The sequence below is a fragment of the Anastrepha obliqua genome, chromosome 5 (assembly GCF_027943255.1).
Source record: "Anastrepha obliqua isolate idAnaObli1 chromosome 5, idAnaObli1_1.0, whole genome shotgun sequence".
Taxonomy (NCBI): domain Eukaryota; kingdom Metazoa; phylum Arthropoda; class Insecta; order Diptera; family Tephritidae; genus Anastrepha; species Anastrepha obliqua.
The window spans coordinates 84107627-84121652 of NC_072896.1; the positions used below are offsets into that span (position 1 = coordinate 84107627).

Sequence of the window (14026 nt, forward strand, 5' to 3'; positions counted from 1 at the left end):
AGACTCGTAGCGTGGTGCGTCGTGAATTTTCGCCTGATGGTCGTACAGTCAATAGGGAATATTATCTTAAAGGTATGCAAGGTTTACGTGAAGCAATACGAAAAAAAAAACGCCTGGGATATTGGAGTACGAAGTCGCACCATGATAATGCGGCAGCTGTCACGCCACTACTTAGTCATGATTTTTTGGTAAAAAAAAAAATCATAATCGTGCTTCGGTTACCTTAATCATCTGTCCAAGACATTTTCCTGTTTCTACGACTAGCTCAAAGGCTAGAAAAATCGGAATTAGAAAAAAAAAATTATTCCCGAAAATTAATTTTTTTAAAATTCAAGAAACGCTGTTCTGTCTTTTCCAAAAATCGTAGATTTGGTACGCGATATTTGGACGAAATAAACAATTTTTCTGTACGATTTTAGTAGGCAGGTTCTGTTTGAAGCACGAAAACACATAAATTTGTTGCCTTTTTTTGTTTCAATTATAAAAACTTGTTTGAATTTTACACAAGATTTTTGCTATTTTGTACAAGATTTATCAACAAAATTTCAAAAATGTCAGAAATACTCAGAATTACAAAAAAAAAAAAAACAAAATAGGTACGTAGTTTAATAGCGTCATAAATTTTAGTACAAGTTTGAAGTGGCTCAAAATTTTTGTTGAATTTTGATTATTTTTGAAGTGAAACTTCTTAGGCGTCGATGGACGAGCGAGAATGGAGAGTACAATTTCAAGGCCATGCAACGTTTTGGGCATTTTCGTTCTGCGAGAGAGAAAAAAGATATAATGTAGAGGGAAAGGAGAAAGAGAGAGCTATTCCTTATATACATATATCTTAAATACACTTTAGGCTATGCACGTCTCCCTTTTGTGCGGTCCTTCGTCTTTTCTCCCACTCCTACGCTAAGGCTCTAGTCTAAGTCGTACGACGTTACTCATATTGTAAGAGCAAGAGAGAACCACGTATACATTATATTTTATACAAGGCGTTAGAATATATATATAGAGCACTAACGCCATATTACTTTAGTAGAGCGAAAGAGAGCAACATATTGTTTGAATAGGATAGATAGTATTACGCATGCGCGTGCCTTGTCTATGCACGTTCTAGTGTTAGACGCTCTAACGCCACGCTAATACATCGGAGCGAGATGGCTATATTTGTAAATTTTATCTATTTGTATGCTCTGCAAATGTTATGAATTTATTTAGATACATATTCTTTTTCTCTCTCCCATTCTCCCTCGGGTCTCTCTCTCTCTCTCTCCTTCTCCCTTCGTCTCTCCCTCTTCCTTTGTGTGCCTTGAAACTTTCACTTCTGTTATGTGTACTATGCTACACGCACTTTTTTGTTTTCATTGATGGTTTTGCGGTGCTATCCACATAAAAACCAAAATGTCGCCCAGCCATTGGAACTTTACTTGATAGTTGTTGTTGGATAAGCTATATTTCTTTTAATAAAAATTTATGAAAATTAAAAAAAAAAAAAATCGAAAGAAAAGTAGTCAAAAGGTTCAAAATATTGCGTGTCTATTAGTTCTGGGCCCACATACGGCATGCGGCTACCAAAGCAGCAAAGGTCACGGGTATGCTAACTCGATTAATGGCAAACATCGGTGGGCCAACACAGAGCAAAAGAAAGCTAATTATGGCGGTCACAAGCTCAATTCTCTTGTACGGCAGCGAAGTATAGGGAATTGTGCTAAACTGCAAAGCGAAACGCAAAGCACTGGAGGCTGTGCATCGAACAGCTGCACTTGCAGCAATTTTCGTGATCAGCGGGCAGATACCCGTCGACCTCATGGTCCGGGAACGAATGGATGCGTGGGACTCCAAGAAGAAACGCGTCATCACTAGCTTTTCAGAACGGAGATGCCAAACCATGCTGCGCTGGCAAAGCCGATGGGGACACTGAACCGAGTGGCAGATGTACGGCGAAACTTATTCCATCAATTGCCAAATGGGTCCAAAGGAACTTCGGTGAAGTGAACTACTTCTTAACTCAGTTCCTCTCGGGCGACGGATACTTCCGGAGATACCTATACCGCATGGGCAAGGTAACCGATTCCCAGTGCATACATTGCGAAGCGTTGAGCGGTGACGCTGAACACACGGTTCTTAGTTGTAACAGATGGCTCCCGGAAAGAAATGCTCTGAGGGAGCAGATTGGCGACATCGCACCGAGCAACATAATTAGCAAAATGTTCGAACGCGAGGACAGTGGGAACGCGGTAAAGAAATTCATCGAGAACGTACTACGGAAAAAAAGATTGACCTCGACACAGCGCAACAAAGGGAAGGCGCACAGATAGAGACACAAGAAGACGAGCTCATAGAAAGGCATGAAAGCTGGCTATAAATATGGTGGACTCAGACGTGGGTGAATAGAATTGGTCCTTTATGGATGCCGTTCTGAGCCCTCCCGAAGTTATATAGAAAGCAGTTCCGGCAAGGGTGTCTCCCCAGAAGGAGAGAAGGGATCGTTTTAGTGGACACACCACACGACGCAGAAGACAACGGTCGCTGTAAGTGCGAAGGCATTTTGAACCCTACCTCACTCGGCAAAAAAAAAAGCATTGGTGCCACTCGAAACTAAAGGGTTATTAAAAAAAAAATTGCGTAAGAAAAGTAGTGTTTGATATTACCAGTGTTGTTGTAATTATAAATTATTCATATGCTTTGATGTTTCTTTGGTTTGTTGACATTTTACTGGATATTTAAATTCTAGCGAGCTTTGCAATGCTTATTTTATTTTCTTCATACTTTTAATGGCTATTTATTTTAAATTTTACTGCTTTCCATTTGATTTGTTTGATTTGAGTGCTATTTTCCTTTGATAATAATGTTGCTGCTTTGCATGATTTTCAATATCTTAGATGTTTTATTTAATATTTATTATTTAATATTTTCTATAATATTATATTTGAAGCTATTTACGCGCTAATCTAAGAAATATACCAACATTTTCCCATACAAAAGAGTCTTCGGTGTAACAAAAATACAAGTAAAATAAAAATTAAAAGAAAAACCTAAAGCACCGTATGCGAACATGCATCTTAACAATACAATTACATTAGTTTCAGTATAATTATTAAATTACATGGTCACTATGCGTAAAAATTCTACATTATTTAAACATATGTATGTACTCGTATTTATATATGTAAATTCAAGACTCTAAATAATATCAATTTTCTCATAGAAAATACATTAAACGTACGATTTCAAATAAACTGAAATCAGCGTGGAATGCCCTTGGAACTGTCTTGCCGACTGTCTACTTACAAATACATACAACTTACATACATATAAAAACATAATATAATTACATAGTACAGCTACAGCTACAGCTACAGCTACAGCTACTGGTTGTGCCTGCTGCTTAGCGTATGAGGTGCAGCTTCCAGCGCAGCACAAAGTACGCAATAACGCGCAGCGCTATGAAAGTACCCAGCAGGGCCACCGCATCAATCCAATACTCAGCTTGGTCCATCGACATCTCCTCCAAGAACTTCTTGGGACTGCGGAAGTGACAGTACATTTCATGGCACTCCATTTTGGCGCGATCCATGCCATAAATGGATACCATGGCGCCTGGTTTTAGAAAACAAATAAGCAAATAATTAGTATAAACATTTCCAAATACTGCAGAGAAAATAAATAAGTACGCACCTTCAAATCCATAGCGCACGTAACTGACGTACGTCACCCACTGCAGATAGCCGGGTATAGTATCGAAGTTGACAAAGAAGCCCGAGAACAGAATGGTTGGTATTGTAGTGACCGGACCGAGGAAAACGCCCGCTTCGATATTCATGCCAGCACCAATGAGTAAGCCCAGCGACTGCGCCACCAACGAAGTTAGCACACAAATGAAGACAAACATAGAGATGCGCAACCATTCCATAGGTTGCGAGGTCAAGTAGTAGACCACAATCACGTAGACACTTGAGAAGAATATCTGCGTGAAGATAATTTGAGAGTGAAATATTTGTGCCTTACTAGTAAGATTTATGTAAGAAGGCCAGAAGAAAAAAAAAAAAATAGTAATTGTTTTTTATATTAAAATTAAATAAAAAAAAATTATTTTAATTTGAAAAAAAAAATTAAAATTAAAATAAATAAATTAAAAAAACATTTGAGTTAAAATAATTTTTTTAAATAAAAATAAAAAAATATATAAAAAAAATTATTTTAATTTAAAATAAAATTAAATTAAATAACGAAAAAATTAAAATTAAAATATAATTATTTTAGTTTTTAAAAATTAAAATTTAAATAAACTAAAAATTTAAATGAAAATATTTTTTTTAATTACAAAAAAAATTAAATTAAAAAAATTGTATTTAATTTTTTTTTTTGAAAAATTTAAAATTAAAATAAATTAAAAACAAAAAAAAATTTTAATTAAAATAAATTTTTTTCAATGAGAAGTAAAAAAAAATGATTTTGATTAAAATTTTTTAAATAAAAAAAAGATAATTTTAATTTTAATTTTAATTTTGCTTTAATATTAATTTTTTTAATTATCTAAATTAATTTTTTTTTAATTAAAATGTTAATCTTAAAACTAAAAAATGTTTTTTTTAATTAATAAATTAAAATTAATAAATTAAAAAAAAAAATCAAATTTAAATTTTAATTTTTTTAAATAAAAATACGAACAGATATATTAAAAAAATTAAAGTTAAATTCTTTAAATAAAATTTAAAAAAATGATTTTATTTAGTTGTAAACTATTTTAGCTTTAAAAATATATAAAATTTAAATTACAATATTTTTTTTTTATTTACAAAAAAAAATTAGTACAAAAAAATTTAGTTTAAATTTTTTTAAGAAATTTTAAATTAAAATAAATTAAAATATTAAATATTTATTTAAAGAATTTAGTTTTATTTTTTTTTAATTTGAATTTTAGTTAAAATTTATTAAAAATAAATTAAAATGTTTTTGTTTTAATCAAAATAAAATTACATCTTTTTTTATAAAAATAAAATAATAAATTAAAAAAAATTAGAATTGAAATAAATAAATTAGAAAAAAAAGTTAATTAAAGTACTTTTTTTTTAATTACAAAAAAAAAAATTAAATAAAAAAGAATTTTATTTTAGGTGTTTTAAAAAATTTAAAAAATTAAAAAAAATTTAATTAAAAGAAAATTTTTTTAAATAAAAAAAATTATTTTCATTTTAATTCTTTTTTAATTTTTATTTCAGTTTAATTTGAATTTTTTGTTGAATTAAATTAATTAATTTGTTTTAATTTCAATTTTAGTTTTTTTAATTTTAAAATTAAAATTAAACTAAAATGTTTGGTTAAATCAAAATTACAATAAATAAATTTTTTTTTTAAATAATTGAAATAAAAAAGAAAATTTCTAATTATTTCATAAAAATCGCAAATAAAAATGAGAAGTTGTATGCCAAGCCGTTTTACTCTTTGAAAGCATTTTTTGACAGATAACTTTTGAAAGCACCAGAATGTTTCGCTCATTAAACTTAATAGTGTCATAATAAAATGTTTTTTCAGATAATTAGGTAGAAATTACCACAATCTGTTCTTTCATCAAAATAATAATAGCCTAGCCAGATAGTGATGTTAATCATGATTAACGGCCTAATTCGGAATAACCTCATTAATTAAAGGCTACTAATGTTGATTAAATTAATTCTCATACGACTTAATCAAGGAGTTAAGGTCTAAGTGGCATCGGTGTTCCTATATGCGACGCGGCTGCCCAACCTATCTACCTAATCGTGCACTCTCATAGACGTAATTCTCATCATTTCAGCGGATTATGGGAACTTTCGATGTCAACATTGCCGAAATATGACAGATAATATCTGTTTTGAATTAAAAATTAATGAATCTTTTAGAGAGTTGCTAGTTTGCTTTAACACCTTCGAAATTTCATTAATTCGCTTAATATTTCGGAGTGGTTTGAGAAATTGCAATTTACGATTTTTTTTTTAATTAAATAAATATTTCTTAGTATCAGGGCCTGCGCTCCACCTTCTACTGACAAAGCTATCCAATAAGCAAATCAGCTGTTCCCTAACGCGCGTAACAACCTTCTGTGACACTACAATTGTAATCAGAATTAACTGCGCCGGTAATCCCGATTAACGCCGCCCTTTTTCTAGGCCATAACAGTAACTTAATATATCTGAAAATGTGAATGTTGCAAACTGAAAAGTTTGAAGCCGTGTTTCTCGACATTTTAGATTATTGAGTTACGACACTATTGAAGTAAATGAGCCACATGCACATTAGGATGCGGCATTCGCTTAAAAAACAAAAAAAAAATAATAAAAATTGGTAACGTTTTTCTATTGGAATCATTAAATTTACTACATTTTAAGACTTCAGCAAAAATATAATATTTCACAAAAATGTAAGATTTAGATTTACGTGAACTGCATCACTTTGAAAACTCTTCCGAAAATCGGTTTTTTAATAATTTTTTTCTTTAAATTCCAAAAAAATATTGATCACTCGTTATATTGAAGAAAATGCATAGCACCGTCAATAAAAACAAAGGAAAAAAAAAAACAAAAAAAAAAATTAAAAATCAATGCCAATTTGGAGCATAATATTATCTAAAATTTAATGAGCTAAAACACAGCATGCCGCAAATTTTTCTAAAAATTCTGAATACAAATTTCGAAATTTTCTTTGAATTCCGTCAGCTAAATTTCCAACATTTTAGGCTCCTAATGTGCCAAAGGTTATCCACTACCCAATTTTTTTTCGCAAATATCAGAATAAAAATTTGTATGCCGACCTTTTGAGCGCAAACTCTTCCAACATCTGAAAGAAGTTTTGACGAGATTTGTAAAAATTTTTATGCACACCTGTTAATCCTAAACCTTTATATCATCAGAGCTAATTTTTCAGATTTTTGATTATATTTTTGACGTTTTTTGGGAAATAGGTTTAAAGCAAACGTTAATAATCCAGCCCAATTGTTAAGTATTCATATTTCTAATGGATCACTGGAAATATATTTATTCATCAATTTTATTTCTTCGAAAATTAACCTATTCACGACCAAATTTTTTTTCGCAAATATCAGAAGAAAAAAATCTGTATGTAAATCGTCTGAGACGACTTTTTGAAGAAAAATGTTGACGAAATTTCTAAATATTTTTATGCATTTTAAACTTTTCTTTCATCTGAGTTGATTTTTGGATGTGTTTGGTGATATTTTTGACTTTCTTAATGGGAAATAAAAAATAAATAGAAATAAGCAAAGGTGAAAAACTTGGCTAAATTTTTAATAATTTAGACTCTTGAAGTATCATAATTTCATTTCTTCGAAAGTTAACCCATTCACGATACAAGTTTTTTCGCAAATATTAGAATAAAAATTTGTATGCCGATCTTTGAGCTTAAACTCTGCTATCATCTGAGCCGTAATTAAAAAAAAAATGTATGCTATTTTTAAAAATGTTTTTGCATATCTTTTAATCTTGAACCCATCTCTCATCTAATGTGACGTTTTGGAAAATAGACATATTTTCATCTCAATTTTGAACATATTTTAATTTATCGAAAAATCGATTTTTGAAGGTATTTTCTAATCGGCGCAGCTCACGTAAATCTTATTACTTTTCCGAAATATTTCAGCTAAAGTCTTCAAGTATAATATATTTTATAATATTTGTGGATAAACAGTAATTTTTTTTCGGCGTGGAGCCCTAATAAACATTCACTTACACCTAAGTCACATTGCATACCTGAAAGGGCAAATCCGCCATAGTTTTTGCAAAGTAAAATGCCTTCAGCGAATACCAGTAATTGAGATGCTCTCGCACAAATACCGACATTTCAGTGGGAACTGCAAGTACAAAAACAATTTAATTACAATGCCATAAAACGAATTCTTGCCCTAAGACCTTCACGTTCATCAATTTACTTACAAGTCAAAATGGTCGGCATCATTGCTGTAAACATCGTGAAGAGCGTTGTAAAGAAAATACATCCCGCATTGCTCATGACCTTCGACGCTTCATTGCCCACATCATAGTAGATCATGCCAATGATGGCGCCTACAATGACGTGCGAAGCCAAACGCATGTGGGTCAGCATGCGATCGCGCATGATCGTCACAAAGGAACGCTTTAACAGTATACAAAACTGTGTCCAACCACTGGTGGGGAAGCCCGAGCTGTTGGGCAGCGTAATGACACTTTCGTGCGAGTCCAGCAGTGAGGTCGTGCAACCGGCGGCAACTGCCTTATCGGCGACTCCTGCATGTGCACTTTGACCGCTTTTCGAATTCAAGCTACAGCTGTCTTCATGTCCACTATAAGTCAGCCCAATACTGGTATTTCCATTGCCATTATTGCCATGTGGAATGTTCAAGTTGATGACGGTGCAGTCGGATTGCTGTGATTGTTGCGTCTCTAATGTCGGTTGATTGTTTTCACTCGAGTCCGATTTGGCGATCAGGCCAATGGTCATTTCGCCCATTTTACATTTTTCATTCTCATGAGTGAGCGTTGTGGTCGCCGTTAGCGTTGCATTGGTGGCATTTGTTGTGCTATTGGAATTGTTGCAACCATTATCACGTTTGGCAATGTCATTTGCAATACAACGCACGTCCGACAAATCCAAGCCATAGTCCTTTTGACTGTACTTCTTGCATTTGCCTTCCTTGACCGCCGCCAATAGCTTTTGCACAGATTCGCCATACTCGCCGCTGGCTACCTCCAGCACATAGTCGGCCGGATTGTGATATGAAGGGCAATTGTAGCCGAGCGACGAGAGAAATGGCACCAGACCTCGCACACGCCCTTGATACATACACTGGCCCTCGGCGAGCATGTACAAGTGATCAAATTTTTCAAAGAGACGCGCCGACGGCTGGTGAATGGTGCAAACGATAGTGCGGCCGCCACGTGCCAACGACTTGAGCAAAGAAATCAGCTGGAAACATGTTGAACTATCCAAACCGGATGTGGGTTCGTCAAAGAACATCACAGGCGGATTATTAACCAACTCGAGCGCTATGGAGAGGCGTTTACGTTGGCCACCCGAGAGGTTGCAGGTCTTCGTATTGCAGGATTCCTTCAGACCAATCGTGTCAAGTATCTCCTGGACTACAACTCTCTTTGCAGCCAAATTCATATCTTTACCCAGCTTCAGATTGGCTGAGATCATCATCGATTCACGTACCGTGAGATTCCCAATAAGTATGTCGTCTTGCATAATGTAACAGGAAAGCTTACGAAAGCGACGCAGATTGCGTTCCTTGCCATTGATCAGCACCGAACCGCTCAACTGAGATGTTCTGGAAGAAGAAGTAAAAGTAAAATAAAGTAAAGTAAGTAAAATAAAATAAAAATAGTGAGAAGGGAAAGAAAGTAAAGCAAGCGCAATGCTGCTTGGAGTCTCAGGTTTAAAACGAATTTGCTTTTGCTTTGTTTGAATAACGTCTTAAAATATAATGAGAGTTGAGGTGAAAAATGTGGTGCAAGGGTACAAGAGAAAAAGTATAAAAAAATCCAAAAAAATTAAATTAAATTAAAATTGGAAGGAACGAGGAATTTTGTTATGAGCGATTGCGATAGGACTTTTCTTGCTATAAAAGTGTTCAAAAGAATTTGAGATATTTCAATTAAAAAAAAACTTAAAATTAAAAAAAAAGCTTCCAAAAAGTTTTAACTCAAAAAAACAAAAAGAATAAATATTTTCCAAAATTGGTTTTTTTACCAAAAAATTTGTTTTTCCAAAATGTTTTTTTAGAAGAAAATAATTCATTTTAAAAGTTTAAATTTGTAAAAATGTTTTAAAGAACCTGAGATATTTCACTTAAAAGAATTCTACCAACATTTTTTAAAACTATTTTTTTCCTATTGCACTTAAACGAATTTAAATATATTAAAAAAAATAGTTTTTCCAAAAACTTTTACCACAAAAAAAATTCCAAAAAGTTTTAACACAAAAATACAAAAAAATACAATTAAACCTAAAATTTAAAATTTTTTAAAATGTTCAGATATTGCACTCTATTAAAATTTTCAACATTTAAAAAATCTCAAAGCCACCACCATTTGAAGGTCGAAATGCAGCTATTTTTAATTTGCAGTTTTCACCTCAGTGATGGAAATTTTAACCATTTTGAAGGTCGAAATGCAGTTATTTTTAATTTGCAGTTTTCACCTCAGTGATGGGAAATTTTAATCATTTCGAAGGTCGAAATGCAGCTATTTTGAATTTGCAGTTTTCACCTCAGTGATGGGAGATTTTAACCATTTTGAAGGTCGGTATGCAGCTGTTTTGAATTTGGTTCAAAGAAATAAGAATTTATTTAAAAATTCGTGGTGTTTAAAATCTGAAACCTGTGCATCTAAACTTTCTTTTTCTTGGCAACATTAATGGATAGTTAGATAGGTTATGTATTTCGGAAGAGTGTGGATCAGTCAAGCTAATATATTAGCCTGGAATCGAAAGTAGGAAAAGAAGAAAAGAATACGAAGCGTAACGTGATGTGAATTGGTAAATTACTGTAATGAATATTCTCACTGTCATTGAATGAATCCGGCCACTTTTCTGACTGTTTCTTTGGGAACTTTTTATTTCTACGCTTTGAACATACCAGGATAAGGCATTGATAGCTGCGTAGGGTTGGATGAACTGTCATATAATGCATACTAAGCACATTCAATTGTAAAAATCTGTTCACACAATAGCCAATTCACCGAAATTGACCCCATTCACAAGGTGGATCTTAACTTTTACTAAGCTAAAGCACAGCTCGTCGTTGTCAATAAATCACTTCACATAAAAAATATACACACAAATAAAAAAGGCAACAATGGGATTGAATTGCTTTGTCTCCGTTTATCTTCAAAGCAACCTCATTTTATATAATATAAAGTGTCGCTTACAAACGCAAGAACAAATCGAGGCAATAAAAGGATATGCTAAATGGGCTGCGAATGTTCGTACAGTCAAACATTGGCGTGTGTGCTCATATACGAATATCAACCCACTCCATGGGTAGTCAACAGCCATCAGAACAAATCAGAAAACATTCAAAGAATGCAAAATGTGAAATGGCGAAAGGCAAATAAAGGATAAATAGCGCAATACAACAATTTTACGAGCACTGCTGAAGGCGCGAAACAACTTGATTATGAGTTACAGAAAGAGGGGGAAAAATGGACACATCTTCCACTTTATGCCTTAACTAATGTGAGCTACAAAAGTCGCACAAGGAAGGAAGCCATAGAGGCAAAACAAAACAAAAAAATTCAAATCCAATAAGCGCACTTGGCACACTGTCGTCCTGGCCAACTGTGCACTTTTCTTACATATTTTTCTATCCTAAAGTTAGCGCAGCGTTCATAATTACTTGCGGCTTATTGGATTTGGCAAACTTAAGTAGTCTTACAAACCCTAACGTGGCCACAGGGACTTGGTTACCGCTTGCTCATTTATTCTTTTCATACGCAAGTCTTTCAAACTTTCAGTTTCTCCATTTCTCTATATTCGAATGTTTCCTGAAAATGTGTGTGCAAGTGCTATTCGTGTTATTAGGCGAGTATTACTTACTTGTAGCCAGCTAGAATATTCATAAGAGTGCTCTTGCCCGCACCCGACGGCCCCATGATGGCGGTGAGTTCCCCATTGCGAAACTTGCCCGAAACACTTTTGAGTATAGTTTTCAAACCGCGCCGTCGTCCTTCTGGCACTGAGTAGGAAATTTCCGTGAATTCAATATCGACAGGTGGCCGTTGTGGCAGGTGTGATAGCGTGACGGTTCCCTTCTTCTGGTCGTTTGGACTGCAGTTGTTTTTGATTTTCGGTGCGAGTATGTGATTTTGACCGGAAATGCCGCCATTGCAAAGATTGTTTTGTGAACTGCGAATGACAGAGAGAAGAAAGAATTTGCGGTTTTAGTGGCATACCTTTATTTTGTTTGTGTTGTATAAAATTATTACTACAGTATTGGTGGGTTGGGTGAAATGTGTAACTTTCTTAAATTGAATAAAGTAAAAATAATCAAGTACTATGTCATCCCTGCAGCGGTTCTCGAAGAGGCAACATCTGCGCTGTTGACTAATTTCTGTAATTTCTATAAGTATAGGCTCTAACAAGAAAAAGATTTGTTTTATATACTTCGTGTAAAGCGTTTGAAAATGACTCAAAAAAAAAAAAAAAAAAAAATTAAAATTATTGAAACAAAAATATTTTATAAAAAAATTCAAATTATTTCAAAAAATTATACAAAAAAATTAAAACTATTAAAAAAAAATTTTTTTTATAATAATTAATAGTTTTTACATAAAAAAATGAAAATTATTAAAAAAAAATTTATGGAACAAATGAACAGCATTACAAACAAAAATTTGTATATATATAATAATTAATATTTTTAAAATAAAAAAAAAAATTTATGTATAATAGTTAATTTTTTTTTAATATGCAATTAAATGTATAAGTACATTAAGAGTTTTCCAATAAGAGTTTTTTTTTATACTCAAAGAAAAATGCTATTTTGTTATATAAATGATCGGATGTTTATTTCATTATAACGAAGAAGGTACGCCGTTAATACTGGAAAATAACATCAGGCAAATGACCACCACGACCGCGCTCACAGAACAATATCCTTTTCATGAAATTTTCCATAACCGAAATGCAAAGTGGCTGTCCTATGTCCTCAATAGCCTCACGAACTCCATCTTTGAGGTCTTTAATCGACCCTGGGCTGTTGGCGTAGACCTTCTCTTTCACGTGGCCCCAAAGAAAAAGTCACAAGGTGTTAAATCACAAGATCTCGGTGGCCAATTGTAATCACCTCTTCGAGAGATAACACGGTCCGAAAACTTTGCCCGTAACATATCAATGGTTTCGTTGCTTGTGTGGGGCGTAGTGCCGTCTTGTTGAAAATAAATACCATCCAATTCCTTAAAAGATCGTTAATCATCTCTCGATAGCGATAGATAACACCTGTTATTGGAAAACCCTCTTAAACTTGTCTTCTAATGAATAATAAAAACAAAAGTACAAACAAAATTTTAAATTTCTTAAATTCCAAAATTAGAATTTTTTCAGCAAAGATATAATTTTTTTGTAATTTTTATAAAATTAATTTTCAAGCAAAAACAAATTCTTTTAACTTATTTGCTTACAAATTTTTGGGTTATATGCAGACTTTTCCCTCTGAATACTGAAAATAAAATATCTACAATAAATTTCAATTTTTTTAAATCTAATTTCAACAGAATATTAAATATTTTTTATAACACATTTTTTTAAATTTATTAAATATTATTTCAAAAGAATATTATATAATTTTTTAGTTATTTAAGAATGTTTACCTAATAATTTTTAGATTTTTCTTCAAAATACGAAAAACAAAAATCTAATTCAATGAATACTTAAATTTTATAAAATTAAATTTAAAATAAAAATTAAAAATTTTTTGAAAAAATTTTTATTTTTAATTTTTATTAAAATATTTTATTGAAAATTTTTTGTGAAAAAATTTTTTTCTTGTTAATTTTTATTACATTTTATATACATACTCGTATATTCTGTTTGTGTTTTTGTTTCAGTAAAATCTTACTTCTTTAAAAAAATTTACTTCTTTTTAGACTCGCTCTGAATAGTAGAATTCAAAATCTAGGCAAAATAGTATTATTACTTTTTATAAAATTTTATGTCAAATAAGAACGTAAAAACTAAAAATCTTAAAGAAAATGTTTAAGCAAATATTACTTTTTTTAACTCTACGTTGGGCATCTTTTTCAAAATCTTCGGTTGGGCACCCGACTCTGCCCTTTTTCGTCCTGGTCGAGGACCCTTTTTAAAAGGTTAATGGATAAAAGGTTATGGAAAAAAACTTTAGGAAGCTACCTGGTCTGGCCAGACCCGGGTGTCTAACGCAGGGTTAACTAGCAAGAAATTTTTACTAATTTTTAATTTTTTTTCGTAATACTAAAAGCAAAAATCTAGGCCAAAGGAGTTCTTAAATTTTAAAAATTTTAATTTTAAATGAACTTAAAAAATTTTA

At 32.3% G+C, this 14026-nt stretch overlaps 1 protein-coding gene across 4 annotated transcripts in view; it reads right to left on the bottom strand.

The window, feature by feature from the left end:
• Nucleotides 1-2855: 2855 nt before the first annotated feature.
• LOC129247290 (ATP-binding cassette sub-family G member 1) overlaps nt 2856-14026 on the bottom strand; it is a 110152-nt gene continuing 98981 nt past the window's right edge. For all 4 annotated transcript variants that reach the window (XM_054886354.1, XM_054886352.1, XM_054886353.1 and 1 more), the window contains 5 exons: nt 11560-11868; nt 7920-9292; nt 7737-7837; nt 3670-3958; nt 2856-3591 (listed from right to left, as the gene is read on the bottom strand). In XM_054886354.1, coding sequence (XP_054742329.1) covers nt 3380-3591; nt 3670-3958; nt 7737-7837; nt 7920-9292; nt 11560-11868 — 2284 coding nt within the window. In that variant the 3' untranslated portion in view covers nt 2856-3379. The remainder of the gene's footprint in view (nt 3592-3669; nt 3959-7736; nt 7838-7919; nt 9293-11559; nt 11869-14026) is intronic.